The sequence below is a fragment of the Eurosta solidaginis genome, chromosome 2 (assembly GCF_040869045.1).
Source record: "Eurosta solidaginis isolate ZX-2024a chromosome 2, ASM4086904v1, whole genome shotgun sequence".
Taxonomy (NCBI): Eukaryota; Metazoa; Arthropoda; class Insecta; order Diptera; family Tephritidae; genus Eurosta; species Eurosta solidaginis.
This window is the reverse complement of record NC_090320.1, coordinates 26,050,996-26,075,031: the sequence shown is the minus strand read 5'-3', so window position 1 is coordinate 26,075,031 and position 24,036 is coordinate 26,050,996. Positions and strand designations below refer to the sequence as shown.

Sequence of the window (24,036 nt, the reverse complement as noted above, 5' to 3'; positions counted from 1 at the left end):
AGAACCTTTTCTGAATTATTTTGATAATATTTTCTGACCCACTTCGCGGTTATTTCTAATTAAAGTGTTAAGACGATGGTGTAGCGTTCATATATACTTTTTGTTAACTCTTTTACCCAAAAGTGATCAACAGCAGTATAACTAACTGGACTTGTTAGAGTAAACTACGTTGACTCCGGATGTTAACATCACAACAACCTCTTATTTTGAGCTGCTCAAAATCACTTCAATAGAGCGAAGCGTCGGTTGCTCGGGTATTCCACTATATAGCAGAGTATAATTAATAAATGTTCGAACTTAAGTAATTTTTTTCTTTCAATTTAAACATACCACGTATCTGAAATTACAAAAAAAGATCATATGTTAATGATGACTTCTTTTTACTTGAGTTATTTATTTATTTGAGCAAAAAGTTTATATATATGCTGAAATTATTTAAACCAGATTTAAATCAAGATTTTGACTATGAAAATATAATAGGCATTGAGAAGTAGCAAATATCTTACAGTATTTAAGCTAAAAATTAAAATGCGCCGTTTGTATATTTTTTAATATTATTAAAATATCACAATTCCAATAAACAATCGCTCTATCTGAGTTGTGGCTCATTAAAAAAAAGTATGAACAAATTATCGTTTGTCACGAAAGAACGGGCTAGTACAATCAAATTATTGCTGGATAACTTTCCGCTCTATATTACCCTCCCTTTTCCAACAGTTTCAGAATATATTCCAATTTATGGAACATATATGATTTCTTATTCCACTTCTGAAAATTGAGACGTTGAAACCGGAACCGCATACAGGCCGTGCTAAAATCGCTGTTGTTGTTGTTGTTGTAGCGATAAGGTTGCTCCCCGAAGGCTTTGGGGAGTGTTATCGATGTGATGGTCCTTTTCCGGATACAGATCCGGTACGCTCCGGTACCATAGCACCATTAAGGTGCTAGCCCGACCCTCTCGGGAACGATTTATGTGGCCACATTAAACCTTCATGACATTCCCTACCTCCCCACCCCCAAGTTCCATGAGGAGCTTTGGGTCGCCAGAGCCTCGTCTGTTAGTGAAACAGGATTCGCCGCGGATAGGTGAGGTTGACAATTGGGTTTGGAGAAGCTATATATTGCGCTGGCAACCTGAAGGGTTGCGCTACACAGCCCCTTCAATCTGGTATTTTAGTCGCCTCTTACGACAGGCATACCTACCGCGGGTATATTCTGATCCCCTAACCCGCTGGGGGGGCTAAAATCGCTAGACTGATCACTTGTTTAGTAACAAAAATTATAGTTGTATTTTGTGTTGTTTTTTATTAGTAATTAAAAAACATTTAACATTTCTCAAATTTATTTGTAAACCTTTCATTTAATAAACAATTTCGTTAATACAAAAAAGTGGTTCTTTTTCAAAATCGCATACAATAGTTGTACATATATATAACTACTAGCCTTTACCCGCGGCCCCGTCCGCAAGGAGAAATTTAAATATATGGGCTATTCGCGTTAGCCTGCTTATTAAAAAAAAAAAATAAATAAATGTAAGGCGCGATAACCTCCGAAGAGATCTAAGGCCGAGCTTCTCTTCCAATTTGCGTCGTGCTCCTCTTGATTTTTCCCTACAAATTGGCCGGACGGGACCAACATGTTTTATGCCAACTCCGAACGGCATCTGCAAGGCAGATGAGTTTTCACTGAGAGCTTTTCATGGCAGAAATACAATCGGAGCGCTTGCCAGACACTGCCGAGGGGCGACCCCGCTTAGAAAAATTTTCTTCTAATTGAAAAACCTTATTTCTAAAATTTTGATGTTGCTTTGCCCGGGAGTTGAACCCAGGGCATACGGTGTGATAGGCGGAGCACGCTACCATCACACCACGGTGGCCCCCGTGCTTATTATCTGTTTAAAATTTTGCTTTCTGTCTAATGCATTTTATTTTTGTAATTGAGTAAAAAAAAAGAACTAAATGAGCTGATAACTTGATAGGATCCCAAATGATCCCGAAATTATCCAGCAAAAGCTACAAAATGACCCCCACGCTATCGCGGATGGATCCCGAAAACCATCCAGAAATGCCTCGAAAGGGTTTCCAAAAATTCCCCGAATAGTCCCAAAAAACCCGAAATGACAGCGACACGATTCTAGACGTATCCAGAGAACCACACAGAAATGATCCCAGAATGTGTTCCAAAATGATCCCGAAAAGGTTCCGAAATGACCCTGACGGGCTCCCGGGCGGATCTCAAAAACCATCCAGAAAATATCCAGGAAGGGTCCCTAAATTATCCCGACATACTCCAGAAAAAGTTCCGAAATGGCTCCAAGGGGATCCACGACGGATCGCGAAAACCATACAGAAATGATTCCGGAAGGATCCCAAAATGATCCCGAAATAGTCCGGAAATGACCCAGATGGGATCCCGCACAGATCCAGAAATGATCCCGGAAGGGTGCAAAAACTATCCCGGAAAAGTAACAAAAAATCCCGAAATGGCTCCTACGGCATCCCGGACGGATCCAGAAATGATCTCGGAAGGGTCCCCAAATGATCCCAAATTGGTCCCGAAATGACCCTGATGGATCCGGCAAACCATCAAGAAATTATGCCGAAAGGGTCCCAAAATGATCCCGAAATAATACAGAAAAAGTCACGAAACGACCCCTAGAGGATACCCAAATGATACCGTATTAGCCCCGAAAAGGTCCCGAAATAACCCCGACGGGATCCCGGACAAATCCCGAAAACCATCCAGAAATGATGTCGAAAGGAATCCCAAAGGATTCCGAAAAAATCCCGCATTGATTCCGACAGGATCCCGAACGGATACCGAAAATCATCCAAAAGTGATGCCGGAAAGGTCCTCAAATGATCACCTAATAGTCCCGAAATGACCCTTAAGGGGTCATGGACGGATCCCATAAACCATCCAGAAATGATCCCGATATAGTCCCGAGGAAGTCCCGAAATGACCCTGACGGGATCCCGGACAAATCCCGAAATCCATCCAGAAATGATCTTGGGAGGGCCCCAAATGATCCCGAAAAAGTCCCGCAATGATTCCGACGGGATCCTGATCGGATGCCGAAAACAATCCAGAAGTGATGCCGAAAAGGTCCTCAAATGATCACCTAATACCAAAATGACACTGACGGCATCCCGGACTGATCCCGAAATCCATCCAGAAATGATCTTGGGAAGGTCCCAAAATTATCCCGAAATAGTCACGGAAAAGTCCAGAAATTACCCTGACGGGTTCCCGGACGAATCCTGAAAGCCATCTATAAATGATCCCGAAAAAGTCCCGAAATGACCCTGACTGGACCCCGAAAGGATCCCGAAAACTATCCAGAAATGATGCCGGAAAGGTCCTCAAATGATCTCCTAATAGTTCCGAAAAGACCCTGACGGGATCCCGAACGGATCCCGACAACTATCTAGAAATGATGCCGAAAGGGCCCGCAAATGATCCCGTATTAGTCGAGAAAAAGTCCCGAAATGACCACGACGGGATCCCGGACGAATTCCGAAAACTATCCAGAAATGATGCCGAAAGTGTTTCCAAATGATCCCGTATTAGTCCCGAAAAAGTCCCGAAATGACCCCGACGGGATCCCGGACGGATCCCGAAAACCATACAGAAATGATGCCGAAAGGGTTCCCAAATGATCCCGTATTAGTCGCGAAAAAGTCCCTAAATGACCCCGACGGGATGCCGGACGGATCCCGAAAACCATCCAGAAATGATGCCGGAGGAGCCCCCAAATGATCCCGAAAACTATCCAGAAATGATGTCGGAAAGGTCCTCAAATAATCCCCTAATAGTCCCGAAATGACCGTGACGGAATCCCGAACGGATCCCGACAACTATGCAGAAATGATGCCGAAAGGGTCCGCAAATGATCCCGTATTAGTCGAGAAAAAGTCCCGAAATGACCCCGGCGGGATCCCGGACGAATTCCAAAAACCATCCAGAAATGATGCCGGTAGGTATCCCAAATATTCCCGAAATAGTCCCGAAATGACCTCGTCGGCATCCCGCACGGATCCCGATAATTCTCCAGAAATGATGCCGGAAAGGTCCCCAAATGATCCCCTAATAGTCCCGAAATTACCCTGATGGGATCCCGGACGGATCCCGAAAACCATCCAGAAATGATGCCGAAAGGGTTCCCAAATGATCCCGTATTAGTTGCGAAAAAGTCCCGAAATGACCCCGACGGGATCCCGGACGGATCCCGAAAACCATCCAGAAATGATGCCGGAAGAGACCCCAAATGATCCCGAAAAAGTCCCCAAATGACCCCGACGGGATCCCGGACGGATTCCGAAAACCAGCCAGAAATTATGCCGAAAGGGTTCCCAAATGATCCCGTATTAGTCGCGAAAAAGTCTCGAAATGACCCCGAAGGATCCCGGACGTATCCCGAAAACCATCCAGAAATGATGCCGGAAGAGCCCCCAAATGATCCCGAAAAAGTCCCCAAATTACCCCGACGAGATCCGGGACGGATCCCGAAAACCATCCAGAAATGATGCCGGAAGAGCCCCCAAATGATCCCGAAAAAGTCCCCAAATTACCCCGACGAGATCCTGGACGGATCCCGAAAACCATCGAGATTTGATGCCGAAAGGGCTCCCAAATGATCCCGTTTTAGTCGCGAAAAAGTCCCGAAATGACCCCGACGGGATCTCGGACGGATCCCGAAAACCATCCAGAAATGATGCCGGAAGAGCTCCCAAATGATCCCTAAAAAGTCTCCAAATGACCCCGACGGGATCCCGGACGGATCCCGAAAACCATCCAGAAATGATGCCGGAAGAACCCGCAAATGATCACGAAAAAGTCCCCAAATTACCCTGACGAGATCCCGGACGGATCCCGAAAACCATCCAGAAATGATGCCGAAAGGGTCCCCAAATGATCCCGTATTAGTCGCGAAAAAGTCCCGAAATGACCCCGACGGGATGCCGGACGAATCCCTAAGACCATCCAGAAATGATGCCTAAAGGGACTCCAAATAACCCCGAAAAAGTCCCGTAATGATCCCGGAAACAATCAAGAATTTATCTCTCGAAGGTACGCAAATAATGCCGAAAGTACCCCGACGGGATCCCGGACGGATCCCGAAAACCATCCAGAAATGATGCCGGAAGGGTCCCCAAATGAGCGCGAAATAGTCCCGAAATGATTCCGGAATAGTCCCGAAAATGTCTCAAAATAACCCCGACGGGATCCCGGACGGATCCCGAAAACTATACCGAAATGATCCCGGAAGGGTCCCAAAATGATCCCGAAAAAGTCCCGAAATTACCCCGGCGGGATCCCGGACCGATCCCGAAAACCATCCAGAAATGATCCCGGAAGGGCCTCGATATGACCCTTACGGGATTACAAATAAGGTGAAGCTAATTATAAAACCATGTTAATAAGGCAGCAGGCGCATTGGAGCGAATGAAAAGTTACATAGAAACATACAGGTAAAGCTAATAAAAGCGTGCTAATAAAAACAATTGAAGGAGGGCGGATGGCGGGTGTAGAAGGATAGGACTACTGATCGTTCCTCCAAAATTGTCTAGATCTCGATCTGTATGTGCCAGATACTAAAAACTATTGAAGTAGGAGAAAATGTATATTGAGTTATAACAATTTATAGATTTTACACCAGAGGGGTGATAAAGGGGGGAGGGGGCGGCGGAGTGTTTCACTGCTTGCTTTGTAAGCCCTCGACTTATTTGTACCTTGAGTCTGTGATATTGGTGAAGGCCAGTATACGTAAAGTTATAATGTGTAAAAATTATTAAAAAGTAATTGCTCGAAAGGGTCGTGGGACCCCCACCCCTCTTTCCATGTTCGAAAAAAATTTCGCTAGTAGACTACTGTCTGTGTCCCAAATTTCATCAAAATCCGTGTAGCCATTCTGGCGTGATTCAGTCGCAAAGATGAAAAAATATAATAATTAAATTATAACTGTTCCTAGGGGGCGGGGACCACGCCCCTTTTGAAAAATATATAGCTAGTAGATCCTTCTAGACTATTGGCTATATGTGTGCAAAATTTCATCCAAATCGGTCCAGCCGTTCTTGCGTTATTGAGTCACAAAGACAAACGTCTGGACAAACATCCAAACATCCAAACATCCAAACATCTAAACATCCAAACATCCAAACATCCAAACATCTTAACATCCAAACTTTCCCATTTATAATATACTAGCCTTTACCCGCGGCCCCGTCCGCAGGGAGAAATTTAAATATATGGGCTATTCGCGTTAGCCTGCTTATTAAAAAAAAAAAATAAATAAATGTAAGGCGCGATAACCTCCGAAGAGATCTAAGGCCGAGCTTCTCTTCCAATTTGCGTCGTGCTCCTCTTGATTTTTCCCTACAAATTGGCCGGACGGGACCAACATGTTTTATGCCAACTCCGAACGGCATCTGCAAGGCAGATGAGTTTTCACTGAGAGCTTTTCATGGCAGAAATACAATCGGAGCGCTTGCCAGACACTGCCGAGGGGCGACCCCGCTTAGAAAAATTTTCTTCTAATTGAAAAACCTTATTTCTAAAATTTTGATGTTGCTTTGCCCGGGAGTTGAACCCAGGGCATACGGTGTGATAGGCGGAGCACGCTACCATCACACCACGGTGGCCGCCGTGCTTATTATCTGTTTAAAATTTTGCTTTCTGTCTAATGCATTTTATTTTTGTAATTGAGTAAAAAAAAAGAACTAAATGAGCTGATAACCTGATAGGATCCCAAATGATCCCGAAATTATCCAGCAAAAGCTACAAAATGACCCCCACGCTATCGCGGATGGATCCCGAAAACCATCCAGAAATGCCTCGAAAGGGTTTCCAAAAATTCCCCGAATAGTCCCAAAAAACCCGAAATGACAGCGACACGATTCTAGACGTATCCAGAGAACCACACAGAAATGATCCCAGAATGTGTTCCAAAATGATCCCGAAAAGGTTCCGAAATGACCCTGACGGGCTCCCGGGCGGATCTCAAAAACCATCCAGAAAATATCCAGGAAGGGTCCCTAAATTATCCCGACATACTCCAGAAAAAGTTCCGAAATGGCTCCAAGGGGATCCACGACGGATCGCGAAAACCATACAGAAATGATTCCGGAAGGATCCCAAAATGATCCCGAAATAGTCCGGAAATGACCCAGATGGGATCCCGCACAGATCCAGAAATGATCCCGGAAGGGTGCAAAAACTATCCCGGAAAAGTAACAAAAAATCCCGAAATGGCTCCTACGGCATCCCGGACGGATCCAGAAATGATCTCGGAAGGGTCCCCAAATGATCCCAAATTGGTCCCGAAATGACCCTGATGGATCCGGCAAACCATCAAGAAATTATGCCGAAAGGGTCCCAAAATGATCCCGAAATAATACAGAAAAAGTCACGAAACGACCCCTAGAGGATACCCAAATGATACCGTATTAGCCCCGAAATAACCCCGACGGGATCCCGGACAAATCCCGAAAACCATCCAGAAATGATGTCGGAAGGAATCCCAAATGATTCCGAAAAAATCCCGCATTGATTCCGACAGGATCCCGAACGGATACCGAAAATCATCCAAAAGTGATGCCGGAAAGGTCCTCAAATGATCACCTAATAGTCCCGAAATGACCCTTAAGGGGTCATGGACGGATCCCATAAACCATCCAGAAATGATCCCGATATAGTCCCGAGGAAGTCCCGAAATGACCCTGACGGGATCCCGGACAAATCCCGAAATCCATCCAGAAATGATCTTGGGAGGGCCCCAAATGATCCCGAAAAAGTCCCGCAATGATTCCGACGGGATCCTGATCGGATGCCGAAAACAATCCAGAAGTGATGCCGAAAAGGTCCTCAAATGATCACCTAATACCAAAATGACACTGACGGCATCCCGGACTGATCCCGAAATCCATCCAGAAATGATCTTGGGAAGGTCCCAAAATTATCCCGAAATAGTCACGGAAAAGTCCAGAAATTACCCTGACGGGTTCCCGGACGAATCCTGAAAGCCATCTATAAATGATCCCGAAAAAGTCCCGAAATGACCCTGACTGGACCCCGAAAGGATCCCGAAAACTATCCAGAAATGATGCCGGAAAGGTCCTCAAATGATCTCCTAATAGTTCCGAAAAGACCCTGACGGGATCCCGAACGGATCCCGACAACTATCTAGAAATGATGCCGAAAGGGCCCGCAAATGATCCCGTATTAGTCGAGAAAAAGTCCCGAAATGACCACGACGGGATCCCGGACGAATTCCGAAAACTATCCAGAAATGATGCCGAAAGTGTTTCCAAATGATCCCGTATTAGTCCCGAAAAAGTCCCGAAATGACCCCGACGGGATCCCGGACGGATCCCGAAAACCATACAGAAATGATGCCGAAAGGGTTCCCAAATGATCCCGTATTAGTCGCGAAAAAGTCCCTAAATGACCCCGACGGGATGCCGGACGGATCCCGAAAACCATCCAGAAATGATGCCGGAGGAGCCCCCAAATGATCCCGAAAACTATCCAGAAATGATGTCGGAAAGGTCCTCAAATAATCCCCTAATAGTCCCGAAATGACCGTGACGGAATCCCGAACGGATCCCGACAACTATGCAGAAATGATGCCGAAAGGGTCCGCAAATGATCCCGTATTAGTCGAGAAAAAGTCCCGAAATGACCCCGGCGGGATCCCGGACGAATTCCAAAAACCATCCAGAAATGATGCCGGTAGGTATCCCAAATATTCCCGAAATAGTCCCGAAATGACCTCGTCGGCATCCCGCACGGATCCCGATAATTATCCAGAAATGATGCCGGAAAGGTCCCCAAATGATCCCCTAATAGTCCCGAAATTACCCTGATGGGATCCCGGACGGATCCCGAAAACCATCCAGAAATGATGCCGAAAGGGTTCCCAAATGATCCCGTATTAGTTGCGAAAAAGTCCCGAAATGACCCCGACGGGATCCCGGACGGATCCCGAAAACCATCCAGAAATGATGCCGGAAGAGACCCCAAATGATCCCGAAAAAGTCCCCAAATGACCCCGACGGGATCCCGGACGGATTCCGAAAACCAGCCAGAAATTATGCCGAAAGGGTTCCCAAATGATCCCGTATTAGTCGCGAAAAAGTCTCGAAATGACCCCGAAGGATCCCGGACGTATCCCGAAAACCATCCAGAAATGATGCCGGAAGAGCCCCCAAATGATCCCGAAAAAGTCCCCAAATTACCCCGACGAGATCCGGGACGGATCCCGAAAACCATCCAGAAATGATGCCGGAAGAGCCCCCAAATGATCCCGAAAAAGTCCCCAAATTACCCCGACGAGATCCTGGACGGATCCCGAAAACCATCGAGATTTGATGCCGAAAGGGCTCCCAAATGATCGCGAAAAAGTCCCGAAATGACCCCGACGGGATCTCGGACGGATCCCGAAAACCATCCAGAAATGATGCCGGAAGAGCTCCCAAATGATCCCTAAAAAGTCTCCAAATGACCCCGACGGGATCCCGGACGGATCCCGAAAACCATCCAGAAATGATGCCGGAAGAACCCGCAAATGATCACGAAAAAGTCCCCAAATTACCCTGACGAGATCCCGGACGGATCCCGAAAACCATCCAGAAATGATGCCGAAAGGGTCCCCAAATGATCCCGTATTAGTCGCGAAAAAGTCCCGAAATGACCCCGACGGGATGCCGGACGAATCCCTAAGACCATCCAGAAATGATGCCTAAAGGGACTCCAAATAACCCCGAAAAAGTCCCGTAATGATCCCGGAAACAATCAAGAATTTATCTCTCGAAGGTACGCAAATAATGCCGAAAGTACCCCGACGGGATCCCGGACGGATCCCGAAAACCATCCAGAAATGATGCCGGAAGGGTCCCCAAATGAGCGCGAAATAGTCCCGAAATGATTCCGGAATAGTCCCGAAAATGTCTCAAAATAACCCCGACGGGATCCCGGACGGATCCCGAAAACTATACCGAAATGATCCCGGAAGGGTCCCAAAATGATCCCGAAAAAGTCCCGAAATTACCCCGGCGGGATCCCGGACCGATCCCGAAAACCATCCAGAAATGATCCCGGAAGGGCCTCGATATGACCCTTACGGGATTACAAATAAGGTGAAGCTAATTATAAAACCATGTTAATAAGGCAGCAGGCGCATTGGAGCGAATGAAAAGTTACATAGAAACATACAGGTAAAGCTAATAAAAGCGTGCTAATAAAAACAATTGAAGGAGGGCGGATGGCGGGTGTAGAAGGATAGGACTACTGATCGTTCCTCCAAAATTGTCTAGATCTCGATCTGTATGTGCCAGATACTAAAAACTATTGAAGTAGGAGAAAATGTATATTGAGTTATAACAATTTATAGATTTTACACCAGAGGGGTGATAAAGGGGGGAGGGGGCGGCGGAGTGTTTCACTGCTTGCTTTGTAAGCCCTCGACTTATTTGTACCTTGAGTCTGTGATATTGGTGAAGGCCAGTATACGTAAAGTTATAATGTGTAAAAATTATTAAAAAGTAATTGCTCGAAAGGGTCGTGGGACCCCCACCCCTCTTTCCATGTTCGAAAAAAATTTCGCTAGTAGACTACTGTCTGTGTCCCAAATTTCATCAAAATCCGTGTAGCCATTCTGGCGTGATTCACTCGAAAAGACGAAAAAATATAATAATTAAATTATAACTGTTCCTAGGGGGCGGGGACCACGCCCCTTTTGAAAAATATATAGCTAGTAGATCCTTCTAGACTATTGGCTATATGTGTGCATAATTCCATCCAAATCGGTCCAGCCGTTCTTGCGTTATTGAGTCACAAAGACAAACATCTGGACAAACATCCAAACATCCAAACATCCAAACATCTTCACATCCAAACTTTCCCATTTATAATATATATTAGATATACTAACTTCAAATTAAAGTTGCTTTCAATTTTTATTATTAAATTGTCAACGTATTAATACTCTTTACGCTTTTAAAAAATCAGCATTCATCTATAATATTGATTTGCAGCTTGCCATGTACTTTGTGTCGGTGCACAAACAGATTGTGCTGTTGCTGTGACCATACCGCCACTTCCGCTTTGTTCCACCACCTCATTACTACCACCAAAAGAACTTAGTACGCTACTATAATAAGATGCATCTGCAACACTTTCGGGCGGTTGATGATGCGCTTGAGTTATTGGTGTTTTCTTGAGCGTCTGATGTAGTGCTACTTTACCTTGATGGCAATTTTGTTCATTGGCGGTATTAATACGTGCAATATTGGCTTGTGTCAATGAGGAATGCGAATGTACCGAACCGGGTGTTGATGTTGAACTTACAGAGCCTGGGGGCGGTATATTACCAATTGTTGTGGCTCGTCGTTGTGTGAGTAGTGCTGATGGCGCTTGTATGGTTGTTGATGTAGTGGACGTTTCGGAAAGCTTATGTATATCCAGGGGTGATAAGTAAAGAAATTTGAATAAATATTTTTTGAAAGTTAGATTCGCGAAATTCGAAGGTACTAAGAAAAGTTCGCTTATACGTCTTTGCGTGGTGAACAAATGGAAAACACTAAATGCTGTGTTGTTGTTGTTGTAGCAGTGCTTCGCCCCATCCAATAGGTGCGGCCGATCACAAATTGTTATCAATATCCTCTAAGGAAACTTGCTGTTTCAACAGGGGTGGACCATAATGAGTGGTGTTAGAGGCGTTGGTTCCACATTATAATTAAAGAGATGGTTGGTGTCATGTGGGGACACATTGCAAGCGGGGCATACATTTTGTATGTCGGGGTTGATTCTGGATAGGTAAGAGTTTAACCTGTTTCAGTATTCAGATCGAAGTTGAGCTAGAGTGACTCGTGTTTCCCTGGGTAGTGTGCGTTCCTCTTCCGCAAGTTTTGGGTACTGTTCTTTGAGTACTGGATTCACCGGGAAATTCCCGGCATAAAGGTTCGACGCCTGTTTGTGGAGTTCACTGAGGACCTGCTTGTGTTTTGTGGCCTCATACGGCTGAGTTCTCAGGTGCCGTATTTCCTCATAATGCTTACGGAGATGACTCCTTAAGGTCCTAGGCGGTGTTGGCTCATAAATCAGATACCTGTTGGGATGCCCAGGTTTCTGGGTATTCAACAGGAACTTTTTGGTTAACATCTCATTTCTCTCCCTAATGGGGAGTATTCGCGCCTCATTATGTAGATGGTGCTCTGGGGACATAAGAAGACATCCCGTTGCGATTCTGAGAGCAGTATTTTGGCAGGCCTGTAGCTTTAAGGCTTGGCGACCATATAGGGGACGCGTAGCATGCAATCGGCTGGCCAATTTCTTTGTAAGTAGTAATGAGCGTTTATCTTTTCCCCAAGTACTGCCAGCTGTGTTATACCCTTACGTTTTTTTTTTTTTTGTTTTTGCAAAACTTAGAACGGTTTTAATGGCGATGAAAAATTGTAAAATAGCCGAGTATGAGTCGGATGAAATTCCATCACCAGCTCAAACGAAAAACCATAATGGGACTCTTTCCGATTGGTTACGATAACTTAATCCGCTTGAGTATTCATGGATTGGCGCAAATTGTAATTGAACCATTAAAAAATAAACTGCAAAGCGCGAAAACCTCCGAAGAGATTTAGGCCGAGCTTCTCTTCTAATTGGCGCGTGCACATTTTAGTTTTTCCTGAAAATTGGCGGAAGGGGAGCAACATGCTTTACCCATACTCCGAACGGCATCTACGTTTTATGACGGAAATACACGCGGAGGTTTAGCCAAATCAGTGCCGAGGGCCAACCTCGCTTAGACAACTTTTTTCTAAGTGAAATAAACTGTTTCTAAATTTTTGGGTTTGCTTTGCACTGGATCTGAACCTAGGACTTTCGATTTGGTAGGCGGAGCACGCTACCATCACACCACGGCGGCTGCCATTTGAACCATTGTACAAATTAAATATCAATTTCTTTAGAAAGAATTCGAGTGTACGGCTTTCACAAATTTTAAACATACGAAAATGTACAATCAACAACTAAAGTGAGTACGATTTGGACGTTGATTCTTGGTTCCATAACTTCGATTCAAAAGCCAAAGCTATGACAGCGAATATAGCCTAAAGACTAAATAAATAAATAAAAAATAAATGTATGCCGCGATAACCTCTGAAGAGATCTAACGCCGAGCTTCTCTTCCAATTTGCGCCGTGTTCCTCTTGATTTACCCTACAAATTGGCCGGACGGGACCTACATGTTTTATGCCGACTCCGAACGGCATCTGCACGACAGATGAGTTTTTACTGAGAGCTTTTCATGGCAGAAATATACCCGGAGCGCTTGCCAAACACTGCCGAGGGGCGACCCCGCTTAGAAAAATTGTCTTCTAATTTAAAAGCATTATTTCTAAAATTTTGATGTTGCTTTGCCCGGGGGTGAACCCAGGACAGACGGTGTGGTAGGCGGAGCACGCCACCATCGCATCACGGTGGCCGCAAAGACTAGCTAATCAACAAAATTAAAGAGATAATGGCATAATAATGTCACTGCTGAAGCATGTACCAAGTAACTTTTTTCCCCCTCACCTAAGCAACCTTTTTTCAGTACCCTCGTTTTGTGTAATACTTTTTTCACCTTTCGTTGCATATTGCTGTTGGCACTTTTAAATATAGTTTCCATATTGACATCAGACGATTTATGTTCACTAATGCCACTTATAATGCCAGCATTTGTTGTTAACTGTTGTTGCGTCAATAATGATGGTTGTGGTGTAATATGTCTATGATTGATGTGTGCTTGCAAATCACGTTGCGACAAATATGTGCGCCTACAACCGGTGTTACCATAACGACTGCCACCATGCGTACACATAAAAACTGTACCCAAACCCGATTGTTCTACGCGTAAAACTTTATCATTACACCGCGGACAAATTTTAATTGGTTCCGAACGTGCACATTTTAAACAGAAGACATGTTTACATGGTATCATACGCCCATACAACAGAATTGGTTTGTCGCATTGATCGCAGCAATGTATCATTGGATTTAAAACCTTTTCGCCAATCAAATTGACTTTATGATCCCATTTCAGTCTCAACATCGGTTCTGGAGGACCACGTGAAATTGTTGTAAATGTAGGCGCCTCTAGTTGGGATATATCTGCTTCCATATCGACTATAGAAAAATACAAATTTAATGATAAAGCATTTAAAAAATGTTCTTGATAGTACAGACAATGATACTGTGGTAGAAACATATTTTATCCATGGTAGCAAAATAAATGTATAAAAACGACCATATTAGTACTCACTAGTTTGCGGCAAAATAGTTGCTTGTTGCATTGGCTCTTCCACCGCTGTAGTTGCAATAGCAGCGGGCACTGCAGCTATCGTGACTGTTGTTGTACCAGGAACTTCATTATCTCCACCAAGTGGTGTCGCTTCAATTTCATTTTCTTTTACGCTGGTGTTCTCTTGCACTATTATATCTTCAGCAACATCTGGTGGCTGATTGGAACCCTCGGTATCATCAAGGGCAACACTTGTACCCAGTGGTGGTGCAACGCCATCAAGTGTCTGGAAGTGGCACGAACAACTGTAGTAAGCTAAATATGAAATATATTCCGCCATATGTTTACCTCCTTTTTCTTTCCCCTGCCACGTCCACGGCCACGACCGCGTCCTCTAGTTCTCGGTCCACCCATTATTTCTTTGATTTAAACAATTTTAAGCTTAAAATTTACTTCAAATTATATGATTTTTTCACAATATACAATACACGATTTTTCGGTGCTCCGTTTTGTTTTTTACCATTTTACACTAAGGAAAATAGAGCTGCCAGATAACCAGTTTAACACTCTCAATTGAGTACCCGGTTCACAGGAACTTTGTCGTAGTAGACAGGTCCGCTAAAGGTACGCGCACATTACGCTGCGCGACACGTAGCGGCAGCGGCGCCTCTCAGAGCGACATATTTTGGCAATTCACATTAAGCGGCAATCGAGCGACACATTGCGGCAAAAGTTTGTGTTTATTTTTGTTTGCAAAATGGACGACACAGTTTTTGAAGCTGTAATTATTTCATTTTTGTGCGAAGAAGAGGAAAGGAAAAGAAAAAGGTCGCGGCTATGGGTCCAAGACATCTCATCCTCAAGATATGAGGAAGGAGAGTTCCACACTATTTTGCCCAGATTGAAAAAAGATGGTGCAAAATTCTTTGCATGTATTCTTATGAGGCAATTCACACCTAGCGCCAGGAGCACTGCGCGACACTTCCCAACGCGGCTTTTTTGCCTAGTTGATCAAATTTGCCGCGCTGTGCCGGGTCGCGCAGTGCTGCTGACGCTAGGTGTGAATTGCCTCATAAGAATACATGCAAAGAATATTTTGTAGTGCAGTGCAGTGCTGCGTAGTACAGCCTAATGTGGCCTTACCTTAACGCCACACCACGGCGATTACAATGCATGAGATATAGATGCCATTCTACCCAATACGTCAACGAAAATTTCCGAGTTTCATCAAGGTGTTTATGAACTTGGGATTTTTTCCTATAATTCTTTACTTTAGCTCACAATTGTTAAAACTCGTCCAAAAATATCGGGAGAGGTGTCAAAACACCCAGGAACAAGAATCCGAAAGCGGAAATTAAAAATTTTATTTCTGTGAAAATATATTTCCAAAAAACCGAAAACTTTTCTGCATTGGCGGCCTTTGGCCGCGCTTATAAAAAATTATCCTGGGTGGGTCCAACACCGGTTTGGAGACCAAAACTATATCCGCGCAAAACACTTTTACCCACAGTTTTTCTTGTGGGTTACACAAAAATCATCAAAATTACAACAACCACATGCAAATTTTCGATTTTGTTTACAAATATCTCCGAAAAGAAATAAAATTTCAATTTCCGCTTTCGGATTCGTGATCCTGGGTCCAAAGCGTATCTTTTTACACCTCTTGCGATATTTTTGGACGAGTTTTAGCATTTTATTGTAGCACTAACTTTTACTTCAAAGCATTTGCGATGTGTGTGTTAGGTTAGTCTAGGTTGCGAGGGCTGAGCTGAACACTATGGTAACAGCTCACTATACGGTCTCAAAGAGGACCCCTACCCTGCCTAAAGCGGGTCGAACCACTTCGTGGAATTTATATATTTTGCTAGGGCCTTGACTTGATAACTACAGACCTCAGCAAGGTCATGTAGAAAAGGTTTACCAAGGATGGCCAACCTACGACTACTAAGCGCTGGACACTGACAGGGAAGGTGCTGGACACTCTCATCCTCTGCGACAATAGTCGAAGGTCATTACCTCCATTCTAGCACCATGCGTGCCTATTAAACAATGCCCTGTTAGAACCCTTATCAGAGACAATAGAACTGATTTGTTTAAAATCAGAAGCGCTCTTGTTCGCCCCTTGTCATATGAGGGCCAGGTTAGCCTGGATGTCTCACACGATGATATGGCTGACCATCGTCCATTTGCATTTCTTATAGTGCTTGTGTTCACACAAAGCCTGAAATTGGCCATGGGTATACCTACCGAATCATTTCCCGGAAGGATATGGTCGGCGGTGCCTCTTCTGGCCAGCTCGTCTGCTCTGCAGTTGCCTTCAATATCTCTGTGCCCAGGTACCTATATAAGGCTGATACTGAAGTGCTGAGCCATCTCGTTAAGAGATCTGCGGCATTCAGTGACCAACTTTGCGTTGTCGACGAATGAGTCCAGGGCTTTAGTGCGGCCTGGCTGTCTGAGAAAATAAACACCCGTTTACCATCCTTAGGCATAGACCCGAGATCATTCACAGCCCTGTGTATTGCCAGCATTTCCGCTTGGTAAACACTACAGTGATCTGGTAGGCGAAAAGAGACCTCTAGACCCAGATCCAGTGAAAAGAGGCCTGCGCCCACCTTCCCGTCAAGCTTAGAACCATCCGTGAATATGTTGATGGCATCCGGTACCGTATATTGTCTGGTATTCCAGTCTTGTCGCGATGGTATATATATACTATAGCTTTTAACGAAAACGCTCTTTGGCGTGCAGTAGTCAGTGTGTACCGGTATTGGGACTGGGGCGTTCGTGCTCAAGATTGTTGCATGTCCACTAGATCCATTTGACCAGAGACGTGTTTCCCTTATGCGTAGAGCGGCGATGACCGCTATTTCCTTCGCCACCAGGTCAAGAGGTGGAAGGTATAGCATTGTGTTGAGTGCTTCAGACGGAGTGGAGCAGAGAGAACCCCGGTAATGCAGAGCTCCGAACTATATTGCACCTTTTGAAGCATTTTAATATAGGTACTTTTAGCTAGTGCAGGCCACCAGACCAAGGCACCATAAAGAAGAATCGGGCGCACAGTGGCTGTGTAAATCAAGTAGGCCACCTTAGGGGAGAACCCCCAGGAGGTGCCAATTGCCCTTTTGCAGGTGCACAGCGCTGCTGCTGCCTTCTTTGATCGCTCCGTTATATGGTCACTCCATAATAGCTTCCTATCCAGCAAACTCGGTTTTATCAGGGTTGACTTCCAAACCTGTGGCTGTGGCCCAGTGCGAAATTTTGGACAGTGTCCCTTCTATTAAGTTGCAAAGAGTTTGCGGAAATTTCTCCCGCATGGTGACGCAGATGTCATCTGCCTACGCGCTTACTTGGTGGCCTTCTGATTCCATGAGGCGTAGTAGTTGATTGACGGTAACCACCCAAAGTAGCGGAGAGAGAATGCCGCCCTGCGGAGTGCTGCTGACTGGTCTGCGGATCACGCATCCGCCTAGCTCAGTTTTAATCTGCCTACGCGTAAGCAGATTGTATATAAACTCCACCAGGCACGCGTCAACCCCCAGATCCGTCAGCGCCGAGGTGTGTGTGTATTAGTTTAAGAATATATTTTCGATGCAAGTGTGCGTGTTAAGATTGCGAACAGGCTGATTCACACATATCCCGGATTGGATTGAGTGAAATAAAAAATTATCTTTCACACATACATAATTTTCGGGCCTGCACTCGCCTTATTCCGCTTCTGGAACCGCTTTTAGCATATCTTAAGGTGTGAAATTGTGCAACGTATACTCTTTAGCTGCACTCACGCCATTGAGACAGGCAAACTTTTCCTATATCACGTATCTGCTGGTCATATCCAATTTCCCACTTGCGTAAATCTTCTTTGAATGACACTTCCCGGGGATACACCAACAAGTGGTTCCTCCGGTCTTTCTGGTTATGTAAGGTGATCACATTCGAAAAATGTGTGGAGTTCATCGCCTGTTCGGCTTTCCACCTTACCAGGTTCGTTTAGATATTCGCGGAAGTAGTCATGTTAAATTAGATATTCGAGGGAGGTAGAAATCGACTTCTCTATATGGCCACTTCAACCATACCTGGAACACGGGGACTAGTTCCCTGGTCCACTTTCCTGTTGAACTGCAGGTCCACTGTTGCTGCAAGCGTAGGATCCGCTAGTTTTGCGTCTGGATAGCGGCAACATCCCTACCAACTTCTGCATGGTTCATAAATCGGTTTCCTAACCCCACCGATAATTATTATCGGGTTCCAATGTCTCCATGTGTCTTTAGATGAACTAAAGCTATCATCCGGTGGCAAAATCCTGAGCCAGATAAATAATTTTGCATGTAAATACAACAACAACGATTTGAGCCAGATAAATCCAGATAGAAGTCTAGTTCAATTTGTGAGCCAGATAATTTGTTAATTACTTCTTTTTAGGTTGGCAACGCGGCCCTTAATATACCTACTTTTTCAAAAATAGATGTCGCTGCTTAGCCTTTCGCCGTAAGAGTTAAATCAAAAACAGCGGCGACATCTGCCTATCACATTTCACGTGTGCGAAAATTTTACGACATCTGCTTCTCAAGTCTCTCAATGATCCAGAGCATTTCCGTGAGAATTGAGCGTGAGCCGGAGCTGTAAAGCTCACTGAAAGACGGCAGTGAAAAACTGTTTCAATAGCTGTGTTTTTTTTTACATCTATAGACGTTTACGTTTAAACTTTATATGGACTGCTAAGCGTCAAACTTTAAATACACCTCTGAAATTGCTGCGCATAAAATTTGTACTACTAAATTTCAATACGCATTATACTCAGATGTAACTAAAATGTGTGTCTATGTTTCACCCTCTACACTAATTTAATTTATTTATTATTACGGCTGTTTAGGCCTAAAACTTAAATTACTAAATACAATTCATTAATTAAAATTACTCAGTTCTATTGAATATGCTATCTGAACGCCATGTGATTCCAATCAGCATATTTATTAGCATGACAAACCGACGAGTCTGGGACTCACTCTTTTAAGGGAGGTTGGAAAGGACGCGCTTCCAATCCTCCAGTGCTCCCATCATAAGGCAACAAAATTTTGAACATATATTTTCATTTATGACGATGTGGGACTGCAAGAAGATTCCGATCCCCAGTTCCAACTTTTGGCCTCATTTTATTTTATTTTATTATTGGTATCTCAAATGATGAGTAATGTTGATTGGAAGGTTGGAAACAACGTGTTTCCAATCCTGTCCCGAATTACGCTTGTGCCCCATCAATTTTCTGTCGGGCGATCCATTTACGTTTAATCGTTCGACAGCTTAAGGCTTAGCTGGTTGTGCATTCTCCATCATGTGTCCGTACATGAAAAATCAAAAATAAGGACAAATAAAACTGGTTTACCTTAGCGGGAGAGTTTTACAGTGCTCTAGCAATTTTTTCTTGAATGTTTTTAAATTATTACTATTTTTTATATGATTAGGAAGTTCGTTAAAACTTTTTAAGCCTTTATAACATATATTTTGCTTGTCCAGTTCTGTTTTGAAGAGAGAAAGTCTGAAATTGTTGTTTTCTCCGACTACGTATGAGTAGGTTTCATTAACATAAATTAGTTTATCACTCAAGTACTCAGCCAAAGTTCCAATCTTCATATTAAACACAAATTTCATACTGTGATAAAATATAAGCTGCCTTACGCTGAGCCAATTAAGTGTTTCGATCATAGTTTTTATTGGAGTGTCGTATGGCAGCTTAAGGATACAGCTCATAGCTTTATTTTGCTTAACCTGTAGCTTATCTACTTGTCCACGGCTAGCAATAAAAAATATTGTGACGGATACTAGCAACACTAAGGGGTACTATCATCTCTAAGCCAATACTAAGCAGTGACTCCTATGCACATCAACTAATCAATCATTATGTCTACCCATATGTCCATACGAGCAGCGGAGAAGAGACGCACAAACACATGCATATATCTTATCTGAGATGCTCCCAAAAGAAGCAATTATAATTGCGCAAGTATCACTCACATATTCACGCGCATATGAGAAGCTATAAACGTAGTAATTTTATAGCTGATAACTAACTAGTAAATTTTAGAAATGGAAGCGCCTAGAAGTATGTGAACGAGAAATCACAGAGTATAAAAGGCAGCAACAGTAGAGGCACAAGAATCAGTTTGGTTTAAGCAAGCTATTAGTTGCGAAGTATAAGTATTATTGTGAAGTACTTTAATAAAGGCCATTTTTGCATTATTCAATATTGGAGTTATTTATTCAATAGTTTAGCGATTCGAACGTTAGCAGAAGATTTGAAATAAGCGGAATTTCAGTAAATTCGTTACAATATTGTTGGACAGTATATAAAGTGCGGCCCAATTATGGATCTGTAGACTTTCAATTTATAGTTTTTACTTATATATTTACATGATCACTTCCAGAATCCAATTTTCTTGGCAAGTTTAGCAACTATATATTCAATGTGATTATTAAACTTTAAATTGTTGCCAATCTGTACCCCCCTAAATACTTAAATATTTGAACTTCCTCTATTTTTGTATTCATAATTTCTAGATCAATTTTCGGCGAATCTTTATTAAACGTTCTGGATATGATCATAAAGCTTGTTTTGTTAACATTTAATTTTAGTTTATTACTGTAAAACTACCTGTATTGTGAATCAAGATCTTGCATTTTACTCTTAGCTAACGTTAAGTTCGATTTACTTCATTCTAGTAGGGCATCATCCGCAAACAACCTAATTTTGCGGTATTTCAATGCTAAGGATATATCATTAATATGAATGTTAAATAGGACTGGGGCCAATACCGAGCCATGTGGCAGTCCTATTTCTACAACGGCCTCCTCCGAGACCACCGATTCTGTAGCCGTTCTTTGTTTCCGGTTTGTTAAAAAACTCTTAAACCATTTCAGCTTAATGTCCTTTATCCCGATTTGACGTAACTTAACGAGCATTATATTTCTAACAATTGGCTCTGTTTAAATCAATGAACACTGCCACTGTACTTTTCTTGGAAGTTAGTTCTTCTTTCCAGTTCTCTGAAACCAGATTGTTCTTTCATAAGTATTTTATTATTTTCAAGGTAGCTAACAAGTTGACTTTTAACGGCTAACTCTAAAATTGTTTTCTAAATTTGGTAATGTGTTAATTGGTCTCAATGTATTCTATGCGTGTCCACTATTCATCGCAACTGATTCAGCTATATGTAATACGTTATGGCCACCAGAGGTTTATGTCTCCGACTTTAGGTACACCCTGTTCTGTAGCTAGTTATTTAACCACTGCCGCTAGGTCTCCTAAGCATTATCTATATGAAGACATGGTTCAACTATATACAGGTTGGCTCATCTGTAAAGCAACAAAATATGTCTGTTCAAATTGTCAAAATCTGTGTATTGGTGTTGGTGCGAATGGTATGGAATGGAAACATAAAACTTAGCAGTTTTTGTATGTGTAAGTAAAATGTTGCCAATGTGTTGGTTTCATTTTGAGTTTGCCATCTCCTTTTGACAATCCCTTCGAACATGCAATTACATAAATAAAATCAGCTGATGAGATGAGCCAACCTGTACATAATTGAACCATGATATGAAGATAACCGTTTTTTTAGGTGAAGTAACAAGCCAACCTAATATAAACGCACGCAAGTCATTTTCTGTCAAAAATCTCTCATGCACATACAACTTGTATGAGAGCAACCCAAATTGAATTTGCTGCGTAAAAACCTAACTCGATTTCCAATTTTCGTTCTGCGTGACATTTAGATTTGAGGTTTGCACACATGCTTTAATTGTCGCAACGCATGTTTATTTGGGTTGGGGCAAAAAATGCCGGTTGTTTACGTGCGCTAAAAAAACGCAGTGCGGTTTTATTAGGTTGGCCTGTAAGCCGTCAATTGTCTCGCTCTAATTTCTTCTTTGTTCTGTCATTCGGCTATCTAAAAATTTTTCACCAATGTTGTCTCCGAAAAGTGTTGTCTTTTTTGCATTTTTTAGGAGTAAAATATGGTAGTTTTAGTACATTTTTCACATAAACCAGTAGCGTAGCTGAATGCCGATGGACCTTTACTGGATTTAATTACAGAGATTCTCATTTGGGTATCTTTGGTGTTGGCCTCCATAAGTAAGGCTGTGCTTAACTATTACTTTCATATTGTTGATGTTTCCATTATATATGTGTGTTTAATTTGTTCCAAAAAAATTTGAAACAGGTCTTTGTTAAAACAAACTATTTGTATTCACGTCATATCGCCTGTGTATCGAGAAGATTAAAGACTTTCGAAAAACGTTTTTGTCATTCCTGCATCAAGAATACCAAAACTGTCGTATTACAACTTATTTATGTGAAAACTTCGCTAAAACAATGGATTTATAAATATAGTTAACACAAAATTTCAACTCACTGTTGTTGTTTAGCACTAAAAATCAGATCACTAAGATAAGAGGAATATTACAGTTATGGATTGTAATTTAGAATATATGAATCCGGCTCGGTTGCATCAGCATCATCTGGTTCTAAGCCGACTGCCGCGAGACTATTATATCCCCTGATATATTTTAGTTAATAATAACTTGGTAACAGTAGTAATACATCATGAATTTAAGTGTCAAGAGCTTTTGGGGGATACTCCGATCAAATTTGTATGATATATTAGAAGGACATATATTTTACTTAATCTTAATGACAAATCAACAGAGCAAATGGAAATAGCAATGGATTTTTAGGGATGGAAACACATTTAAAAGTATTACGACCACTTTCAAGTATGTTCAAGCAAATAATGGATAACACCTCTCCCTTTTATATCCGACTTTTCGATGAAAGTTTCAACTGCAGTTGAAGTTGAGATCAGTTTACTTTAGATGCATTATTGAATTTTATTGCTCATCACAGTTTAAGTTTTTTATTTTTATTCGATGCCCAAGTAATATAAGCTCGCACTGGTCCTGTGTATCCTATTTGCATTGGCGTTAGGCGATATGCGGGAAAGAACAGTTTATGCAAGGGCTTTCGTAGCAAATTATTTATTTTTCATACCTTTCTTTTTTCAAAAGTGGGTAAAAATGTTTCCCTCTTCTGACCGTATAAAATACAACCCTACCCTTTCAGATAGCGTACATCTTCTTTTTTTATTTACTTCAGGTAGCCGAATGACAGAACAAAGAAGAATTTAGAGCGAGACAATTGACGGCTTACTTCACCTCATTGCAAGGCGAATCAATACTAGGTGGTGGCAAAGCGAATTCAACCCATTCGCCGTACAGAAGAATGTCAAGTCAAAAGAAAATTTTCATTGATTTCGATTAACTGACATGTTGCAGTACAAGGCGTTGTATGGAAAATTATCAAGAAGAAGCAATCAGCTGATGGGATAACACCACCTGTAATGAATTCGCCTTGCCTCATTGTTTACTATATAGTTTGGCAGCTTAAGTAGAGGTTATGTTGCGAATAGAGTGGAAGGCAGTGGACTAGGCAGTCGAATGTCATATAATGAAGGAATGGTGTTCGGAGATTTTTCAAAGTTAAAAAAAAAAATTATAAAAGCTTTAATATAAACAAAACTATTGTTTTAATAACAACAAAAACGCCATATATATTCTGTATACATAAATTTGTAAGGATTATCTCACTTTAAAATTTGAATTAAATAATCTAAAGTTTTGTTTTGAAACTGAGTCGAGAACTGTGCGTGTGAATGTGCGAATTTTCACCGATCAGCTGTTAGTTGCGCTACTTGGTAAAATTTACAATGCTTCAC

The 24,036-nt window shown here is 42.6% G+C and overlaps 1 protein-coding gene across 2 annotated transcripts; it reads right to left on the bottom strand.

Moving 5' to 3' along the window:
* Window positions 1-10,926: 10,926 nt before the first annotated feature.
* Hakai (E3 ubiquitin-protein ligase Hakai) lies at window positions 10,927-14,787 on the bottom strand. 2 transcript variants are annotated; one of them, XM_067769390.1, is made up of 4 exons: window positions 14,624-14,787; window positions 14,297-14,561; window positions 13,610-14,160; window positions 10,927-11,448 (listed from the first exon to the last, which is right to left on the bottom strand). In XM_067769390.1, exons 1-4 carry the CDS (start codon window positions 14,687-14,689, stop codon window positions 11,011-11,013), a joined length of 1,320 nt encoding a protein of 439 aa, XP_067625491.1. In that variant the 5' UTR covers window positions 14,690-14,787; the 3' UTR covers window positions 10,927-11,010. The 2 variants fall into 2 exon arrangements, with proteins under 2 accessions (XP_067625491.1, XP_067625492.1); XM_067769391.1 differs by having other exon boundaries at window positions 13,619-14,160.
* Between the last annotated feature and the right edge of the window lie 9,249 nt (window positions 14,788-24,036).